Below are 22,520 nucleotides of genomic sequence, written 5' to 3'. Positions count from 1 at the left end.
TGAAAAATTTTCATTTGTTTAATTTTTGTTTTTCTTCTTTAGAGGCTAAACTAAAGAAAATGATGGAAAAGGCACCCATTCTTGTATGTACACATTACTTATCTTTCAATTTTTTAACTTGATTGTTATCGGTTACCGAAATTTAAAACTATTACAAGTCTTTAGACTGCCTTTCATACTTTTACTCTTATCTTTTTTCAAATAGATGCAAGAATATGAAGAAAGTGAGAAGAAACGGTAATTAACAAAAGTCAATGTTGCCATTCATTTGATATTGATAGGATTATCTTTCTGCTTTGCTTTTTTGATTGCATTTAAGAAGTATTTGATACATTGTGTATCCTTAACATATTCAGACAAGACAAGAAGAAAAGCCAAGAAAATGACCCATTAATAAAACTTCTTCAGTCAGCTCTGGAAGCAGCTCAGCAAAAGGCAAATATTAAGTAAGTACAATGAGAGGGACATATTTGTGAATTTTTCTTCCACTTCTCATACAAAGTTTGTCCAGGTCATAACTTTTATGTCTTTTGACACCTGCTTTTGATATTTGGTATGCGGGTATACCATGATAAGACAATGTGTCTTTTGCCATTTCTGATGACCTATACCTTTTATATAAAGGCCAAATAATTTTGGGGGCATTTTTGTTTGTTTAAAAAACTGATGGAAAATGGAATGGGAGACATCAATTTTAGTGTGCTAAAATGATTCTTCCTAGTTATATGTGCTTCTGCATTATAGACAATACGCAATTTTCGAGTTGCTAAATAGTTTTTTCCCTTTGTGGAACTCTTGCACACATTGAGATGCAAAACATACTATCGTCCACACGCGGTGGGTACAAATGCTTATCGCTGCCTTCATATATTGCCTAAAGGCCAATTATTGGACATCGTGCAACCACCCAAACTGCAGGGACACACAATATCAGTAAATTAGGAAATAAAAAATAATTTCATATTTTATTTAATGGCCTAATTCAAAGAAATATTATTCTTGATATGGTCAGTTTAATGTATATCAATGGCTGATATAAACAAGATTTACACTTTCATGACTTTTATCTGTATTTACATAGCTAGTCTATAGTATATGTATACATCTTGTACCCACCCAAGCGTTCAACAGAACACTGAACGAACCCCCAACACAGAAGAACTGATATCTTGGCTAGTGCATCAATTAGATTTTTCCCAGTTTAACTAGCCCCCAAGAATGCATTGATTTAGTTGTGTTCTAACTCTATATAGTGATACTGGAGGATGCCTTTATTTTAGGACTATTGTTGTGTAGTAAAACTCCAAAACAGTGGTTCCAAGTATTTAGCAATGGGGAATTTTTGAGTTCTTTGATGTCTATATTAATTATTTTGTATTTTAACCACTATTGTGTCATTTCATTTTTTAGACTTCGTCGTTTCCGGTTAATCATCATTAACGTAAATAAAGTGTATCGCCTATTTTAAAATGGACATTGATTTTATGCATGTACAGAAGTGGGGGAAATACACATCAGAACAAAATACACATGGAATGGAAAAACTTAAATGTGAAATATTTAAAAAGCTATTATCTATTGACTTTCAGACGGTCCCCCTCACCGGTCCTCACTGACCTTGAGGAGGAGGATATGTCAGTGTCAGAGGATGAGGATGAATCTGCTCAAGGAGGAGAGTTCATCATTGACTATGGTCATAAGTCTATAGCAGGAGAAAAGGGTAAGCAACTAACCTTGACATAACTAAATGTAGTCAACGAAATTTAACTAAAGTAGTTACACACGTTAAAATATACACATAGTCAACGGAATTTAACTAAAATAGTTACACAAGTTAAAGTATACATGTAGTCAACAGAATTTAACTAAAATAGTTACACAAATTAAAAGTATACACATAGTCAACAGAATTTAACTAAAATAATTACACACATTAAAGTATACACATAGTCAATGAAATTTAACTAAAATAGTTACACACATTAAAGTATACACATAGTCAATGAAATTTAACTAAAATAGTTACACAAGTTAAAGTATACACATAGTCAACAGAATTTAACTAAAATAGTTACACATGTTAAAGTATACACATAGTCAATGAAATTTAACTAAAATAGTCACACAAGTTCAAGTATACACATAGTCAACAGAATTTAACTAAAATAATTACACACATTAAAGTATACACATAGTCAATGAAATTTAACTAAAATAGTTACACACATTAAAGTATACACATAGTCAATGAAATTTAACTAAAATAGTTACACAAGTTAAAGTATACACATAGTCAACAGAATTTAACTAAAATAGTTACACATGTTAAAGTATACACATAGTCAATGAAATTTAACTAAAATAGTCACACAAGTTCAAGTATACACATAGTCAACAGAATTTAACTAAAATAGTTACATTAAAGTATACACATAGTCAATGAAATTTAACTAAAATAGTCACACAAGTTAAAGTATACACATAGTCAACAGAATTTAACTAAAATAGTTACACACGTTTAAGTATACATGTAGTCAATGAAATTTAACTAAAATAGTCACACAGGTTAAAGTATACACATAGTCAACAGAATTTAACTAACTTAAAGATAGTTACACAAGTTAAAGTCTACATGCAGTCAACGAAATTTCACTAAAATAGTCACACAAGTTAAAGATACACGTAGTCAACAGAATTTAACTAAAATAGTCACACAAGTTAAAGTGAAACTTTGCAGTGCAGCAGATCTTGTATTAAAGTTAGCTGACTGTAAATGTGCAGATGATTTGATATATTATTAGCTAAGTCATCTGACACTAAATGTTTGAAGGATTGTTACATGTAGAGACACCTCGGAAAATGACCAGAAGGCAGAGAAGAGCCCTGAGGATGGATCAGAAAAAAGCTGAAAGAGAGTACAGGAAAAAGTTTGAGGTATGTCCTGATACTTATCATTCGTACAGTTTAAATTTTGGGTTCTTGAGATGTGGTGAAGTATGATTTTCATTCTTGTTGCTTAATTACAGGATCAGAAAAGGCAAGAGTCATTAAGGTAAAAAAAATCTTTCCATTATAATTCAGATATTTTACTGGTAATTCCAAGGACATTGTATGGTCCCTGATAACTTTTTACGCCTGTATTTAGATGGGACGTATCATGGTACAGTGATGTCTGTCCATCCATCCGTTCAGGGTTTTCTGTTTCATTTTCATTTCTCCGTCATATATGAAGCTGAAACTTGCTGTGTAGCTTCAATGTTAGTCACTCTAGATCATATTGCAATTTTGACCCAATTCAACCTTTCTTGCAGGAGTTTTTTCCCTTTATTTGAAATTTAATGGAGGTTAGATGGTTTGTTCATTGAACTCCTAGTTTTTAAGTTAGGACCTTCTTATTTTACAGAGTGTTTATATTAAAGATGTGTAAATATGGCAAGGATTTTGATTGTCTTCAATTTTTGAGAAAATTACAGGTTGTTGGATTTACATGTAGTTTTGAGGAAGTATTACAAAAATAGTTTAATGTCTGTCAAACTACTCTCACAGTTTCCAAGATCTGAAAATTTAAATGACAAGGTTAAACTAATATATTGCTGACCACCATTTATTCATGTTACAAAAGAAAGTGTGTCACAGCTTGATGATGGCTGATTCAACCTTTTGAAAAAGTGAAACAACTCATGGCATGTTTTCCATATTTGTTAATCAGTGCCATAGCAAACAAACTCCGTAATGATAGGAAACACTCTACACAAACTTGTGGCTGGCGTTTTATGTACTGTTTCTGGTACTCTTGTTATGCTCTACAAAGTAAATTTTAATGGAGTTTGATACTTTTAGTGAGAAAGATTCAAGAGATGAACTGACAGAAATGTTGAAAACTTCACTGCAAGCTGTGCAGGAGCATCTTCAGTAAGTGGTTTGCAGTAGAGCTATTTTAAATTGATTTGGGTCTGTTTGTCCATCTGTCAATTTGTCTGTCTGTCACACTTTAATTTCCATACAATATCTCTGACAGTCCTTAAGCTTTTGCAGTGAAATTTCTTACAAAAACTTTCTATGTCTTGAAGAAGACAAAATAAGAAAGGCCTTTATTGATTTGAGATCAAAAGGTGAAAGATCAAGGTCACAACTCGCATAGTGATAGAGTTTTATACTGTAAAAGTAGCCCCCACCCCCTCCTCCACACCTTCCTTATAACCACTGACTAAGTATGTACTTTTAAGAGCAAGGGTTTTTATGTTTTAAAAGAATACTTATAAAGTTTATACATAAAGTTAAAAGTTTAAACATTCCAGTTGGCATTGTTATCAAATTGATGAGTTAATGAAAACTGGAAATTCTTATTCTTTACGAAATTGATAAAAGAGTTGACAAAAATCCAATGAATCAGAAGTCATTCAATTTTTCAAGTGTTAAGTTAAATCAGCATTGAAAATATTTTCATTTGCAATTTTTCATTTAGAATCACGATAATTGACACTAAACAACAATAAAATTTGTGACTTAATTTTCCCTAATGCATTTATAAACATTTTAGATTAGGCTTTAATGAAAAGATTTGTCTACCTTTTGTCACTTTGTTTGGAGGAATTACCATGTGTAATTGATCTATATATAATACACTGCAATATTATTTAGTTTCAATATGGTAATATTTGCAAGCATTGAAAATGCATGATTTTGAAATTTTTTTTACTCCAACAAATAAGTGGTATAGCTGTTTGTATTAATATCTATTATTCAATTCTGAATTAGCTTGTTCCAATCACAATAATTTATAATTAAACCAATGTATAAAAATCAAAGGTTAAAATTTAAGTAATTATGGTTAATAATTGTAGAGAAATGAGGAAAGAAAAACCTCTGTCACAGCAAGAGCAGTCTGTACAGAATCCTTTCCTACAAGACCTGATGTCTCGAGTCCAGACTCATATTCAAAACCAACAAGCAGGGGGAGCCAGCAGTTCTGCTTTGACTGCCCCACCCAGCTCACAGTCCTCCTCTATCAAACAGAGCCTTCCACAAACACCATATACTCAAGCCACCACAGATAGCAGTGTGGCAACCAGCTCAGAAGAAACAAGAACCAGTTGGGCCTCTCACATGCAGCCTCAACCAGGTTTTACATCTATCTCTCCTTACGTACCAGTGTCCAAAAATGCTTCAAAGTTGCCATCGAACACATTTGAATATGACCATGGCAGCAAAGGAGCTCAGCCAGGATGGAGTGGTTTTGAAGGTGATTTCAGAGATGAGGTGTCAACTGCTCTTCATGGTCAGACTGTGGAGCATCCTGCTCAGGAAGTGCGAGAAGTGTTTGATTACGGACACAAGTCAAAGGCAGAAGCAACAGTTAGTCAGCCTGATCTCCAAAGAGGTAAATGATCAAAATATAAAGCACAAAAATCATATAAAAGTGCAAAGTCAAAGATACTGTAGAATATTTTTGTGGGTGAGGAGGTGTTGTTATTCAGTCTCCCTTGTTCACTACACAAGCAATTCAGAATTTTACAAAGGAATGTATAGGGAATTTCCTTGGAAATCCTCCCAAGAAGCACAAGGGTACAATACGCAATTTTCGAGTTGCCCAATAGTTTGTTCCCTTTATGGAACTCTTATGCACAGTGAGACGCAAAACATACTTTCATGCACACGCGGTTGGTACAAATGCTCATCACTGCCTTCATATATTGCCTAAAGGATGACTATTGGACATCATGCAATCACCCAAACTGCTGGGACACACAATTTTAGTAAGTTTATGAGTATATGATAATAAAATAGCTCAAACAAAAATCGATAATCTCCATCTTTCTTTGATTAAAGTATCACTCTTGCAGTCGAGGAAATAAAAATGATTTCATATTTTGATTTAATGGCCTAATTCAAACAAATATTATTCTTGATATGGTCAGTTTAATGTATACTAACAGCTGATATGAACAAAATTTATGCTTTCATAACTTTTATCCTTATTAACATTGCTAGTCTATAATATATGTGTACATCTTGTACCCACCTAAGAGTTCAACAGAATACTAAACGTACCTCCATCACAGAAGAGCTGATATCTCGGAAGTTGCGTATTTGTGAAAGTAATATGCAAGCATCAACATTTATTGTGCACTTAAATGCTCTTATTTTATTTTATGACAAAAATTATACCACTATTTTGATTTTACAGTACTGTATTTATTGATGTATCATAAAATTAAGAGAATAAAGGGATAGGAAATACAAATGTTGGCGATTCTGAAATATAGCATAAGAATGAAAATGTGAATTTCCTTGCAATATTCCACAAACTCTCACATTTGAAAATTGGTGAATTTATACTTGTGATTCCTAGGTGATGTGAATGCAGCCTCCAGTCAGCCTCCTCCTCAGACAGACATTCATAGCTTGACAATCGAAAGCATTAGTGAAATCCTAAAGGTGGCTAAAAACCTGCAAGCTTCTCAATCAACAAAAGGGAAAGGAAGTACTGGGAAACAAACAGAGACTACTGACAGTGAGCAGCATCAGAAGGGTAATTCTGAAAACCTCAAAACTAATAGTGTGAGTGAATTCTTGAAGAACATGCCTCAAAGCAGCCTTGCCAATTCTTCATCAGAAAGTAAAACCCCGGTGATGGACAAGAACGTGTCTGGTCAGTCATCTGCTGGTCCAACAGGAACTAGAATGCACTTTCATGGGTCTCAAGGAAGAAATAATCAGAGAAACCAGGACTTTGGACAGAGAAGGAGCAATTATGCTGGTAATTCTACAAATCAAAACAAAAATATGTCTAGTAATTCTTCATTACAGAAGAATAGCGAGAAGTCTGAGTCTCCACCTGTGGAAATGTTTGTAGGAATGGAGAGGTCCAGATATGAAAGACAGAAGCATAGAGAAAAGGAAGAGAACCAGAGAGGGATGGAGAAAAAATTCCCAGAAAACCAAGGTTCTTTTGGTGGGCAACAGAATAGGGGCAATAATGTCCGACCTGGACAAGGAATGGGAAGGGAATCGGCTCTCCCCAGTGCACGATCATTCAGAACAGGACAAACTAATTCTAACCAATCTTCTTTTGGGCACAATCAGCCTATGAACAATAGATCAGGACGACAACATTCCCCAATGCAGAATAGCCCAGGGCAGAACATGCACATGGAAAACAGACCTGACCCTGAACCTGGGCAGTCTGTGCAAAATCGACCTGGTCTAAATAACCATAATAGATCCGGACAAAATTCACAATATAGGCCTGGGCAGAACATGCACATGGAAAACAGATCTGACCACTCTGTGCAAAATCGACCTGGTCTAAATGACCATAATAGATCGGGACAAAATTCACAATATAGGCCTGGGCAGAACATGCACATGGAAAATAGATCAGGACAAGCTGTACAAAATCGACCAGATCTACAGACATATAATAAATCTGGACAAAATACATATAATAGATCTAGGCAAAGTACACAAAATAGGCCTGGATCTATGCAAAATAGACCAAGTCAAATGAAACACCAGCATCAAGGACACTCCAATATGTCCCAGTCAGACATGCATAAAAAGAGGGAGGCTGAATCCATCACAGACCTAATGACAACAAACGAACTGCAGTCATGGGAGGATTTGCAGCGACAGTTGAGGCAGTCATACCTGGAGGATCAAATAGCTGGACCCACAATGTCTGCTTACGACCAGCGACTGCAGCAGGGGAATCAGCAGAGATCCAGCAAACAACAACAGCAAGCTAGTTCTCTGGATTGGTTTCAACAATCCAAACAACTTCAAATGCAGGACAAGTTAAAGAAACAATCAGCACCAAAAGGAATCTTAAAGGGAGGTATGTTGAATCTTATATAAACTTTTCTATATTGGGTCAGCCATAAGATATTGTTTGTTAGCTGTAACAGTAAAACTCATCATTCCTTTTCAAAATCTAGCATTATACTGTCTAGCATTATACTGGTATCTCCAAGAAGTAATGGCAATACAATTGTCTAAAAATAGTCCTAATGTTTTTCTTTCATTAGAATTGTCTCCCTTCTTCCAGGAAGGGGGGGTGGAATACTGTTTTTGTATTTTCTGTTTTCCATCTGTCTCACAGGCAATCTGTCCGTCTGTCACAAAATCTTGTGAATGCATCACCTCTTGTATGGCTTATTGGATAGACTTGAAACTTTATACAGTGCTTCAATGCCATTTGTAGATGTGCATTTTGTCAGGTTGTTGGATCTAATTATTTTTCTAAAAGTTATAGTGGATCTAATAGGGGTTGAGGATGTAAAATAGCTTGTGAACACTTCTCCTTCTATAGATATGGCTTGTCCGATAGACTTGAAACTTTGTACAATGCTTCATTGCCATTTGAAAATTTGCATATTGTCGGGACGTAAGGATCCAATTATTTTTCTAAAAGTTATAGTGAATCTATGAGGGGTGGAGAGTGTATAAATAACTTACATGTAGATCTATCTAGGTGATTTATTATGGCCAAAATGTTGATTTTATTACAAAAATAAAGGAAAACAAAAATGTCTGCCAATCCTTTCAAAGAAATAAAGTCTACTCACTTATTTCAATAATTTTGATTTGATTGATTTATTCAACATACAAAATACTTTTTAAGAAATACCTTTTTCAAACTGTAGCGTTGTTTAGTTTTGCTAGAATAGGAATGCATTTGCTTTTCCACCGAAAATTTACAACTTATCAAAATCCTTACATTTAATGGGTCAAGTTTTATTGAATGATTAAAAATTAGATGAAGGATTGATCTTTGAGGATTTTTATGGATGAAGAGGGGAATTTTAATAAAATATGAAGAAAACTGTTATCATCTTATGCTGCATAATTTATTAAGATTTAGTACAAAATTATAATGCGCATGCATCTTTGCTAGTTTTAAAAGGGCTCATGTGTAGCGTATGTTTGCAATCCTCTACTCTCATTACAAATGTTGGATTGTGAAAATGGTTGCATCTGCAGAGATGTTTTATAAATATTTTCAAAAAGCTATTACATGTAATAGCTGTTGATAAAAATTAATTTTGCTTCAAAATTAGGTCCATACCATACGTAGTCCTTTAAGGTCATTGGTCATTGCTGCCTGGTCAGTTTTCTATTTTTGCTTACTTTGATTTAAGCTCCCAGTACAGCAAGTAAAATTTGGGCTGAAGATGACATGGAGTTCCACACACCTCCACAGCAGACAGCAAAATGGGGTCAAGGTGTGACCTCATTTGACTACTCTGACAGATGGAACAAAGGACAGAATTCAAATCTAGTGCATTATGCTAACTCAGATTCGGACTGATCACATGATTCTGTACACCACTTCCTGAACTTACAGTGATAGCGAAATCTTCAGTGAACACAAAGGGAGAAGTGAATAAGTAATTTGCATGCATGTGTCATCTACCTGGTACATAAGACATTTTATATTTAATGATAAAAATGAGGATTATGAACTTTTTATCACATTTTTTATGTAGGTTTCAGTGTATACGGTATTACTGAGTTGTTGTATATCATCGACTGCAAATGTTTTATTGGGATGAAAATTACTGTAAAATGAAATTGTGTTAATTCATGTTGAATTTTTCCTGTTCACTATCTGTTACATATACATCTGTTGTGTGAAGTACATGTTTGATTTTGTACTATGGATCACTGAATTCCTTTATATTGTGAAATGATTATGTAAATAAGAATTTACTGTATATGATTTTTACACACATGATTTTAAAATTTTATACAATTTGTTCAGAATAAATTATATCAAATTGTTGAAATTTGTAAATTTCATGATCCCAGGGGTAGGAATTTGGTTTCAGATTTGCAGGAGTGGTACTCTTGCATACATGTTTTAGTTTCTGTTTGTTTATAATACATATATATAAAAGTTTTATAAAAGGAAATTTCAAAAAAGTCATGTACAAGATTGAAATGATATCTTCTATTCAAATTTTACCAACAAATCAGGAATAGTATTTGCATATAGACATATTATGTCATGGTTTTTCCTGTCATCCATCTGTTACAGTAGCTTTTTTGTATTTTGATCATACCTTTCACAGCAAGTCCTAGGATGTAAACCTGGTGGGGGGGGAGGGGGGGGGGCAAAAACTAGGTCACTTGATTTTTTTTTTAAATGGGGATGTTGTGTGTTGTTCTGATTGTGTGGCCTCCTTTTGGTAGGCCAAAGTAACCTATTTGTTGATCATGACACCTATCCCATAAGATCCAAAAATAGGTCACTGTGGCTTCCTGGATTTCCAGAAGGAGGCCACAGTGATCTATTTTTGGGTCAGACAGGTCTGACAGTTTTCCAGGCTTTTTTTTTCATTATGGATACAGATATTGCCCTGATATTCAGTCAAAAGCTTCCTCTCGGAGGAAGGCAAGTGCAGTTAGCATTTCAGCTGGATTGGTGCACTATGACCTACAGCACTTTAGGGGTAGAAGTAGGTCAAACAGTTTTCCGGATTTTTTTTTTGGTATGGTCACAAGTATTGGTATTTGCTCTGAAATTTAGTCACAACCCCCTTTTTAGAGAAATACATAATCAGTTAACATTTCAACTTAATTGGTGCACCATGACCTACTTCAGGACTAAAAGTAGATCAAATGGTTTCCTGGACTTTTTATCATCATAGATAGATATTGCTCCGACATTTTGTTTCAGCCTCAATCTCGGAGAAATACATAATCAGTTCACATGTTAGATGGATTGGTGCACCATGACCTACTTTAAGGCTTTTCTATTCAGAATGTGTGTTGTATCAATTCAGAGTGCACAATATGCTTCCAGGTTGAATTTCGCTGTCCAACGGGCGTATATTGTACCGTTTGCGGTACTCTTGTTACCTAGTACTCAGGTGACTGATAAGGCCTGTGGGCCTCTTGTTAGCGTATACATATTCGTATACATACTCAATTTGGTACCAAGAATTTTGACATAGTGATCTTTACTTTCAACTTTGACCTACCATTTAAAGTTTTTAGCTCACCTGAGCTGAAAGCTCAAGTGAGCTTTTCTGATCGCCTGTTGTCCGTCTGTCTGTAAACTTTTTACATTTTCGACTTCTTCTCCAAAACCATTAGGCCAATTTCAACCAAACTTGGCTAAAAGCATCCTTGGGTGAAGGGCTTTCAAGTTTGTTCAAATGAAGGGTCATGTCCCTTTCAAAGGGGAGATAATCGCAAAAATGCAAAACTAGGGTGGGGTCATTTAAAAATCTTCTCAAGAACCACTGGGCCAGAAAAGCTGAAATTTACATGAGAGCCTCCTGACATAGTGCAGATTCAAGTTTGTTCAAATCATGGCCCCCAGGGGTATGATGGGCCACAATGGGGGATCAAAGTTTTACATGCAAATATATAGGAAAAATCTTCTCAAGAATCACTGAGCCAGAAAAGCTGAGATTTACATGAAAGCTTCCTGAAATAATGCAGATTCAAGTTTGTTCAAATCATGGCCCCCAGGGGTATGATGGGGTCACAATAGGGGATCAAAGTTTTGAATACAAATATATAGGGAAAATCTTTAAAAATATTCTTCTCAAAAACTACTGGGCCAGGAAAGTTGAAATTTACATGAAAGCTTTCTGGCATAGTGCAGATTCAAGTTTGTAAAAATCATGGCCCCTGGGGGTTGGATGGGGCCACAAGGGGGGGGGGGGTGTGTCAAAGTTTTACATACAAATATATAGGGAAAATCTTTAAAAAATATTCTTCTCAAAAACTACGGGGTCAGGAAAGTGGAAATTTACATGAAAGCTTCCTGACATTGTGCAGATTCAAGTTTGTTAAAATCATGGCCCCCGGTGGTAAGATGAGGCAACAATGGGGGTTCAATTTTTACATACAAATATACAGGAAAAAATCATTGAAAATCCTCTGAAAAATCACTGGGCCAGAGAAGTTTTTACATTCACATGAAAGCTTCCTGACCTAGTCCAGATTCAATTTTGAAAAAATCATGCCCCCGGGAGTAGGTTGGGGTCACAATAGGGATCAAAGTTTTCCATGCGAATATATAGGATTTTTTTTTTAATATGAGTCAAGGTGACTCTTGTTTAATTTGTGCTATATCTTTTGAACCAAGGGGGATAGAGTATTGATATTTTTACAGATAGATATCCTTATGAACAAATCTTTCTTTTGGTACCAAGACTTTTGACCTAGTGACCTTTCTGTTTGACCTAAGGTACTTTTCAAAAACATTAATCTGGGGGATATCCTTTGAAACAAGGAGGATAGCTAAGGGTTTTGATATTTCAAATATAGATACCTCATGAAGAGACCTTCTTTTGTACCAAGACTTTTGACTTCTTGACCTTCGACTTTGACCTACTTTTAATTTTTTTTAACCAGGGCAAAATCTTTTGAACCAAGGGGAATAGAGTTTTGATATTTCACATACAGATACCTCATGAAGAGACCTACTTTTCAAAAACTTTTACCCGGACTACATTTTGTACCATTAGGGATAGGGCTTTGATATTTTTGTCCCCCACTGCAATTTGTGTTCATGCGACCATCCATCCATCCCACTTAACTTTGTGGATGCAACTCCTCTGAAACCACTCAACTGATTTTGTTGAAATTATGTGGGATTGTTAGTCACCATATGTAGTTGATCATATTGCGCTGCCATTTTGATCCGACAAATTTTACAGGAGTTGTGGGACTTTGTTGAATTTATACCTGCTACACTATAGGAACACTTTGTGGACACAACTTACTCCTCAGAAACCGCTCAATGGATTTTGTTCAAATTTTGTAGGATTGTTAGTCACCATATGTAGACTGATCATATTGCGCTTCCAGTTTGATTTGACAAATTTTACAGGAGTTATGGGACTTGTGCTTCAACTTTTTTTGCGGCAGTGGGGAACATATGGCTACACGTAGCAATCCTGTACATACAAATGCCTCAGGAAGAGACCTTTGTTTTAGTACCAAGATATTTGACCTAATGACCTTTGGATTGAATTTTGACCAACTTTTTAAAAACTTTAACCTTGGTTATATCTTTTGAATCAAGAGTTATAAAAGGGCTTTGATATTTCAAATATAGATGCCTCATTACAAGACAAGACTTTTGGTACCAGAACTTTTGACCTTGGACATTGACCTACTTTTCAAAAACATTAATCTTGGCTATATATCTTTTGAACCAAGGGGATAGGGATTTGATATTTCATGTTTAGATGCCTCATGACCAGGCCTTTGATATATTTAATATCAAAACTTTTGTGCTAGTAACCTAGGACTTTAACATTTTTATTCAAAAACTTTAACCTTCTGAAGTAAAGGGGATTATTATGTTAGATAGAGTAATGCTCTCAGCAAGCTATGTTGGCCTCTGACAATTCTTGTTTAAGGTTTTGACCCCACTTGTCAGGCCCCAGAGGTGTGATGACCATGAAATTCACAACTTATTTCCTCCTACCCCAAAGATGTTATATAATATACCAAATTTGATGAAAAATGCCTACTGATTTGCAGAGAAGTTGATAATCTTCAAATATTAGTAAACAACAGACAAATGCCAATCACAATAGGTTAATTACCCGAGTAACACTACTCGGGTGACTTAAAGCATATGTAGATCTCCAATTTGTACAATAAACCGTGTAAACATGAATACTAAAGCTGATGGAGTAGTGTCAATGACCAAAAAAAATGTTCCCTCCTAATTATGTCATTATTACAAGAAAAAATCTTGAAGTCTAAAGGGGCATCAGCTGTGTAAGCGATGGCAACTATTTTTTCTCTCAAAATCTCTCAATGGCACAGGAATTTAAAAAAAAAAAAGTATTTTTCATTTTTGATGTTAAACATAAAAATATAACTTATTTAATGTTGAAAGCCAAACTTTTGACCTGAATGTAAGGATAAAAGCAATATTTTATTAAACTTTTTAAAAACTTTATTTACTTAACTCTGGGCTATGTAAACAAAGACTTGAGTCTTTTTATATTTACAAACAAACCAGCGAGATGTTAATTTTGTAATATAAAGCATCTTAATTTTGCATAGTTATAAATCTTGCTTTTAGATGACACATCTTACTTTAAGAATACTTGAAATGTGATAGATATAATAAACTGAGATCGATATCCATTTCTTTTGAAAACTTCGTAAACAATAACATACCACAATCTTTGTTTATAAAACAAATGTAATAAACTCTCTAAAATGAGCTTATGTGATAATGTATAACCTTACTTCTTTGTGAAACCTAATTATAAACACATTAGACAGTAGATTTCGATCTTTAAAATTGAAAAACAAAATTTGGGGGGAAATCGTGAATCAGTCCCTAATAAAAACATTTATTTTGTACAAAACAAGAAAAACCTAATAAAACTATGTTAAATAACAATCAAAAGAGGGATGAGATAGACATGGAATTCACACATTTCAGAGAAATTATTGCCACCCCAAAAAATAAGAAAAGGGGGGGGGGTAGTAATATCCATACTTCAGGTGCCTGTGCTGCAAATAGTGTTTGTTTACGATACAATTTTGTTTTGTTAATGGATACAGAAAATAATTCGCAAACGGGACGACGTAAAAATTACGATGAACAAAAATTCTGGCAGCGGTGGGATTCGAACCCACGCCTCAATGAGACTGGTGCCTAAAACCAGCGCCTTAGACCACTCGGCCACGCTACCACGAGATGGCGGGTAATTAACGAGTTATTTATTCAATGAATGATATACATGACCAGCCATTTATTTTCTTGCTTTTTCTGCATTCCTGGAAAACTATGTCATGTAAACACTGTACATTTATCCTAAGATGGATTTACCATAATCATAATACGTCTCATCCATATCGAGTCGACACCGAACACCACATATCCGGCTACCTTCGGAACCCTTCGAGTATATTCGATAGATTTCTGTGCCAAGGACATGAGTTGTTTACCATGCTAAAAGATTCATTACAGACTAACGTACTGTTGGAATAAGTCGGGAAAACTTTATTGACAGTTGATAAAGGTTGGTTCTGAATATTTAGAGAACATCTGTCAATAAGTAGCCTTACTTCTTAGAAAGTGAAAGTGAATTTGGTTTGATGATCATCGCTGTGAATGTGATGCATGTTAATTATTCATTTATTCAATTATTGTAATGACAAATCATCAATGTTTAAAGATCGAATAAAACAGCTGTAAGCAGCAGACATGTTGTAAAAAAAATTTAGCATGATTTTTTAGAATGTACTGTACATATCAATATGAGTATGAAATATTTTTCTTGACTTTAAGGTAATTTTACTTCCTAGGGTTGTTCAAGACGAGAGTACGTAACACCAACAGCAGCAGATTTTAGGAGTGTACGTGCATTCAACATGAACAAAGAACGAATCTTGCATGGAATTGCAAACGACAGAAATTGCATGGCTTCAGTGCTCGAAATACTTTTAATTTTTGATGTTATTGTGTAAATAGTTGGTGATTCTGTGTCTGTGAACTAGAAAGCAGATTTGATTGTAATAGGACTGTCTCAAACATGTCGCACTCAATTTCTTCAACTGATAGTGATGCAGACATAATCTTATTTCCAATAACCTACTTCGATGATGATGAGGAAGAGCAGGAAGACCCAGAGGAGAGCTCTAACGATGCTTCCGATGAAAGAGAATCGGAAAACGAGGTGGAGGAAATCAAACCTAAAGCCAGCATGACCCTGAGGCAGAGGCGACTCTCAAAAGCTTATGCCCCTCTAGCAAATTTGAAATTAAAAGTAAAAGCTGGACATACTCGTGCTCATAATCACTGGATCACAGCAATCAGAAAAGCAAAAGACATGTCTGACCCCTGGGCCATTTTCCACATAGAAGACATTGCAACAGAAGTATGTACAAGACATCGTTACAACCCTCACAGAAAAATATGGACAAAGGATGAAGTGCAAGTTAAAATGATGGATAAGGTGAGTTCTGTAATTTATTATTTTTATCTTCAATCTGTTGCTGACATGGTAGTTAATTTGAAGTCTTAATTTGTTTAATTACTTTTTCAGGCCTTCAACCGTGGTGCAATGCGTCAGTGTTTTAGACTGTAAGTATGCAATTTTTTATTTACTTTTGATTAAGATTTATTATCATTATATTATTTAGCATTATAATCATGAAAGATGTTTCATTTGGGATGATATGCCCCATCCCCCTTCCAGATGCATACAGTGTGTGTATTTAAAATGTGACTATGTTGTACAATAATTGGCAATTTGATAACATTTTAGTTCATGTTTTAGCTTAAACCATGAACTAGGACTTTTGCTTCAGCACCAAAAAGTGCTAATTTAAAATATGAATCCAGTTAAAATGAATTGTACACATTCAGCAATAAGGCACAATTGTTTGAAATGATTAATTTGATGGTGTCAAAGAAAATTATGTAATGTGCATGGTTGCCAACTAGAGGTGATGTTTCTCATTCTTACACTAGGTCAGCTCATTGATAGGTCAAACTGTAATAATTTTTTTATGCATACATTTCTCTTTTATATATTGCATGACTGAATGCTCTGCTTACCAACATGTACATGCAACTGTACATATCTTGCTCTCTCTACCAATCGGTAGGAATGAAAGTGATTTTATAAAAGAAAATATTAATATGCATATTTCATTTATCTGAAAGACCTATTTTAGAGACTCTATAGGATGTGTCTTCAAGACTAAGATATGTGTACAAAATGAAAGAAAAATGGGTAAACATGATGTTTCTGGGGATGTAACCATAAATTGTGCCTTTGGTGTAAGTTGCTGCCTCAAGTGGCACAAAACAACCTTTTTGTTGGAATGGAGGGGGCTGCAGTACTTTTAAACATAAAACTGCTTGTCATGGCACTTTGTTTGGTAATCCTGATAATATTAAATCTTATTACCAATAGCATTCAGAGCATTAAAATTTAATAACAATGCAATGTAATTCAATTTTGTATTAAAACATCAGGTATTTAGTTAGACATTGCAAGGAAAAAGGAATAATGTATGCAATTTGATTTTGTATAAAAATCAAATGAATCACAGAGCACACCTTTGTAATTTATTGTCTTTTGCGAACTTGTACATGGCATTTTAGTAGTATAAAGCAATGTTAATATTGATATGCAGTGAGAACGAAAGCTGGAAAAGATGACATGAAAATTGCCTTTAAGGCATTTTATGGCATGTAGACTGTCTCACATTTTGTTCTTGTGTGTTGTTTAAAAAAACAACTGAATCCACATCTAGATCCCGATAAACAGACAGATCAACATGTAGACCAACTGAAACAAACACATAATGGAATCAGAGGAGGCACAGAGCAAATTAGTCTAGTGTGCATCACCAGTAAGGGTGGATCTATGATTTTGGGGTGGATTCAGGGGTTACTTTAACGTGTTTGTATATAGATTCAGTGTATTTTGAATTTTCACTGCAAAATGATTTAAAACTTGGAACTCTGAGTGGTGGCGGTATTGGTTGGGTGGAGATGGGGGATGCATGTTGGAACCCTGTTTAGGATTTTTTAATATCGTGTAAACAGTATATCACAAATGCATTCTAATTCATTACAGTATTTATAACAATGATGAAACTTCACCAAATAAGAAACCAAAACCAACATGAATACCTCTACAATGTGTAGGTGTATTGTTTTCAAATTAATGATTGTCATTGTTGAAAATTAACTGACGAACAAGAAGCTGCCCACATAAATGATATAGTAAACTTCCCGCAAGGAAGTACATGAACTGGTATTTGTAATATGTAATTTTTTGATGACGTGAATAAAATTCTCACTTATTCATTAGAGAATGTCATATATGGCACAGAGAAACATTGTTTACTTCCTGTTTAACATTGTTTGGTGACAGCTAGATTTTTGTGATCAAGTTTGTCTAGCTTTTTATCTATTCTGTGTCTGTAAATTTGGCATAAAATTTGATATCTTTTTATGAAGAACCACTGGTTAGTATTTCAAACGAACTTGACACAAAGTGTTCTTTGGTAAATGGGGTTCAAGTTTGTTTTAAATGAAAGAGAATGATCCTTATACAAGGGGATATAAGGCCAATTCATTTTAATTAGTAGATTATCATCCAGGGTCACCAAAAAGTATGGGGCGGGTGGGAGGATTTTATTTTTTAATTTTCTGAGAAAAATGTTAATGACAAACGAGTAGTGCATCATTTAATGCCAGATGGATTTATGCTTATTTCACAGACGAATTCCAGGTTAAGCTTTAATTTCAAATACAGAAAGATACCAAACTTCTTCAAGATATGAAGCACATTAATCCTTTCTTTCCCATAAAAAAGTGAGAAATTAAGAAAAATATGATATGATCTATATTCTTCACGTGGCTTTTTACGTTGCTATACCGTAAATGTAAACAAGAAGTGTAAATACTGAAGTCGGACATGAAAATTTTCAGAAAATCACAAGTTCCGCAAAATAAAAAAATTCCCGGGAGGGTCGATTTTTGAGGGGCGGGCGGGGATGATAATCTATCAATTAAGTTGAATTGGCGTAATGAGGAAATAATGAAAATAAGGTGGGAGTGTTTTAAAAAATCTTGTCAGCAATAATGCACATGTAGGAAAGCCAAAACTTGCATGAGAGGCTTTGCATGTACATGTACATATTGAAGATTCAGTTGAAGTTTGTTCAAACCATGTAGTGAGGACAGGGCCAAATAGAGACTTCAAGTTTTACTTTGTAATTCTAACAAAAATTCTTAGGACATGTTAGAGTTAAGTCTTTTTCCCCCAGAGAGCCACAAGGGTGCAATTCATTAGATATGCAAGCATCCTCATGTAGTGTAGATTCAAGTCTTTTCACACGGTAATGATCATGTAGTCTTTATGGTCAGAGACCACAAAGATGCATGCAAACATCATGTGTATGGAATTTGTTCAAATTAGGACATCCCAAGTAGAGAGGATAGGGATTATAATCTTTACAAAAGTAGCATAGAGAATGAGTAGGAGCATTCAGTAAAAATTTTCCTTGTAAGGACCACTAAGTTACATGTTTGTCAAAATATGCATAATCAGTGTAAATATGTAGAAGTTGTGAAGGATCAAAACTTTATATTAGACAGCACAGGAAAACATCCATCTAAACTTGAATGATAGGCAGACATTATGTATGTAGTATTGATTCAAGTTTTTTCAAATCTATACCTTATTAATGGAGCCACTAAAGGGTTTAGGAATGCAGTGCTCAGGTGATGGATGTGGTCCAAGGTCTGTACAAAATGTATTGTAGTAATTAATGCATACATGTGCAGTGACGATAAATAAATCTTGTATGTACACCTAATTCTTATACTAACTAAACTATGTAAGTCCTCCATTTACCCGAATATTCATTGGAACATGTAAGTTAAACAGTGAAAAAATTGCAGTTTTATTGGAAGCAGAGTTTTACTGCTGTACTTTTATATGCTGAGTATCCTACAAAAGAAAAAAAGAAAAGAAAAAGAAATGATCAACTACATTTTATTCTTGGAGAGTTCACTCTTGGGAATTGGTCTTGAAACTGTTTACTTGGCAGATGAATTTTGGCTATTGGATTTGCTACAACTAACAGTCTTTAGTGGGGGGAATGTTTCAAAACTCATTTATGTATAGATTATCTGCATATGATAGCATGACATTGAGTGTTATGTATATGAAGACTTGCATATTTTCCCACTTCACTGGCAGGCTTCAGTTGGAAACTTGTAGTTACTATGTATTCAGAATGTGTTCTGCTGTAATCCATTATGTTTAGAACAAAAAACACAAGATGTTTTCGTTCTATGACCATGAAACTTCAAATGCAGCATCATTCACTCTTTGGTGAAATTCAATGCTATGATATTTTCACCAATTTACGAGGAGTCATGCCTCATTAGTTTTTAAGTCTTTTGAAGTCAAAGTTTGATGAAAGGTCTTTGACCAGAGATCTGATAAACAGACAACATAATCCCAGACCGGGCACCTTGACTGTATATTTAGTAAACACTGCGGAGAGTCACGTCTACCATTGGTGTATTCTGCAATACTAGCAATAACAAACAACCGCCGACCTGGTGACCTGATATATAGGTAGTAGATGATGTCACCTCTTACTTGAAGTAGACCAAGTACAGATTACCGTAATGCACTTACACTGAGGTATTGATCTTTGTTGTGTTTGTGCCGAATATTATTGAATCAGATGAAAGTTCTCTTATTGAATCAGATGAAAGTTGTATGTAAAAGGCATTTTGGGAAATGCTTTTATGATGACTATTCAAGTCTGATGGATTTCATCTAGACATATTGAGCTAGGCTACTACATGTAGGACATTTCTATTTTGATTTGCTTTTATTGATTTTACACTACCTAGAATTTTTCGGTAATGGGAAAATTCAATATGGATATTGGGCGTTTTACATTTATAACATTTGAATTGATTGAGACCAATAACTCAATTTGAATGAACTATTAGTCTAATAATAGATGTCAAAGGTCACAGCTGTATTGAAAATATCCTCTTTATTGATAATGTATTTTGAGTACTATTTAATAGATACCTTTATCTTAAATACTATTTAATTAATTTCATTTGATTGACCCAACCACCATACATTTGGCATTAATTAATACAAGTTTTACTGAACTTTGATACTGCTCAATTGAAACAAACAAAAGGATAAACCTTAATTATTTGGGTTGAATTTGAAATTCTACTAGAAATAAAACTAAACATTACAGGTAAATATGAAGACTCTGTCCATAGCAGCAGAACTACACCTGTGTGTGCTTTTAATATAAAAAAGTTTTCTTTTTATTCCTACACTTGCCAATAGCTAGATAAGGAAATTGCATGTGTAGACATTCTTGACTGATTTATAGACAAAGACTGAGTTATCAAAACAGATGTAATATTGTGGTGTATCTTCAGAGGGTATGGACCGGATTTCAGAAACAAGTGTCAAAAACAGTATCCAATTATGACATTGAATGATTGTTCATCAACGTATCATTGTTGTATGCTGGTATTCTAATTACGGAATACATCATCTGGTTGAATAATAACATAATAGTAGGCATAATGTCACAATATTACAATACGTGGCACAGTTCCCTGTGCATAGGGCATAGCAATTTAATCCACTCTTGGTCTTTAGTCCTTATTAAGTAATCTTAAGTACCCAACAAAGAGTAAAAGACTGATAAGGTCCAAACAAGAATTGAAGTTTTAGGAGCCACATGTTATAAGTACCCAGCACTACCTCTGCATATCTTAAACTAAAGATTGCCATTGAACTGTATGAGTATAGAGGATTCCAAAAAGCCTCAACTTCAATTGCTTTGTTTCTTCTATCCTTTGGTTTCAAGAATCTGGTTATATCAGACTGGCTTTTTCAAATGTCTGGATAAAGCTATATGGTTATGTAAGAAAGAAAATGGACCAATAAGTTTTATGATCAAATATTTCAAATAAAATTTGAGAACGTATTTTTTCAACAATCAACATGATATGTTACATCGTTCCCAGAGATGTTCTTTATATATACAAGTATTGTGCATTAGTGAAAAATATTTTAGGTTAATGAGGTTTTAAGAATAAGATAGTCAAAATGGAGATGTCTATTACACTTGCTATGGTATATTTTTTAATCATTTCAAGGACAGACCAAGATGTTGACAGTGCCAAAAAATAAGGGGGGGGGGGGTGATCTGGGGGCTTGCATTATAAATGTGATTTTCATCCATACCGAACAACAAATGCAGTCTTTATAATAAAGCTTGCAAAACCATTATATGAATAAAAAACTAAATGCAAGACAAATTGTATTTCAGTTAGAGAATAGCTAGATTGTTTAAAGGCATTTTTCAAACCAAAGGTGTAGGATCAGCTACTTATAGCAGACCCATGACGTGAGAAGATGGTTTACAAGTGGATTTAACATTTCGTGGTTACTCTATCCGTTTGTATTTTGTGTTTAGCAAGAAGATCTCGACATTCTCTCGCAGTGGTGACTGGAATCATGCACTTAATTACGTTGCCAAGCGATACATTGATCCAGTGGATCGTGAAGTTTACTTCCAAGATGTCCAACTACAGATGGATGCGAAAGTCTGGGGAGAGGAGTACAACAGGCATAATCCTCCAAAGAAGGTAAAGAAAACAAAGACAGTGCTTCCCCTGTATGATTTAGTGTTGTGTGTGGTATACCAGTAATATAGTTCAATATGTCTTCATGGAAACAACTATCTAAGCATATTTGACCTTATATACGTGCATTTAGAATTTTTGAATTGATGTAGTTCAAGATAGCTGATGGCTTAGAACATAAGAAACAAGGGAGAATCTTTTCAAAGTCTATGTTTGTGTTGAAATTCTCAGAATTGTTCATAATTTGAAAGCTTTTCCAAACCTGATAATTTTCTTCTTGTATTTTTGGGTGTAGGTGGACATTTTTCAGATGTCCATTCTTGAGTTCAAGGACAGACCTGGTGAGCCCCTGTAT

At 34.5% G+C, this 22,520-nt stretch overlaps 2 protein-coding genes and 1 non-coding gene across 4 annotated transcripts in view; 2 read left to right on the top strand and 1 right to left on the bottom strand.

Moving 5' to 3' along the window:
* The window catches only part of LOC125667958 (uncharacterized), a 38,801-nt gene extending 29,013 nt beyond the window's left edge, over positions 1–9,788 (top strand). For both annotated transcript variants that reach the window (XM_048901654.2, XM_048901653.2), the window contains exons 11-20: positions 43–83; positions 206–237; positions 357–446; positions 1,590–1,720; positions 2,846–2,934; positions 3,027–3,052; positions 3,841–3,912; positions 4,845–5,380; positions 6,353–7,837; positions 9,141–9,788. In XM_048901654.2, coding sequence (XP_048757611.2) covers positions 43–83; positions 206–237; positions 357–446; positions 1,590–1,720; positions 2,846–2,934; positions 3,027–3,052; positions 3,841–3,912; positions 4,845–5,380; positions 6,353–7,837; positions 9,141–9,310 — 2,672 coding nt within the window. In that variant the 3' untranslated portion in view covers positions 9,311–9,788. The remainder of the gene's footprint in view (positions 1–42; positions 84–205; positions 238–356; positions 447–1,589; positions 1,721–2,845; positions 2,935–3,026; positions 3,053–3,840; positions 3,913–4,844; positions 5,381–6,352; positions 7,838–9,140) is intronic.
* A 4,815-nt stretch (positions 9,789–14,603) lies between these two features.
* Positions 14,604–14,684, bottom strand: Trnal-uag (transfer RNA leucine (anticodon UAG)). Its single transcript has one exon. It is a non-coding gene; the product is annotated as a tRNA-Leu (tRNA).
* Positions 14,685–14,856: 172 nt separating this feature from the next.
* The window catches only part of LOC125667962 (eukaryotic elongation factor 2 kinase-like), a 15,638-nt gene continuing 7,974 nt past the window's right edge, over positions 14,857–22,520 (top strand). Inside the window, exons 1-5 of the mRNA XM_056161406.1 lie at positions 14,857–15,014; positions 15,301–15,950; positions 16,041–16,078; positions 21,997–22,168; positions 22,461–22,516. Coding sequence (XP_056017381.1) covers positions 15,528–15,950; positions 16,041–16,078; positions 21,997–22,168; positions 22,461–22,516 — 689 coding nt within the window. The 5' untranslated portion in view covers positions 14,857–15,014; positions 15,301–15,527. The remainder of the gene's footprint in view (positions 15,015–15,300; positions 15,951–16,040; positions 16,079–21,996; positions 22,169–22,460; positions 22,517–22,520) is intronic.

This window comes from Ostrea edulis, chromosome 4, assembly GCF_947568905.1.
Source record: "Ostrea edulis chromosome 4, xbOstEdul1.1, whole genome shotgun sequence".
Lineage (NCBI taxonomy): Eukaryota > Metazoa > Mollusca > Bivalvia > Ostreida > Ostreidae > Ostrea > Ostrea edulis.
Note: the sequence above shows the minus strand (reverse complement) of the source record. Positions and strands in the feature narration are given on the sequence as shown.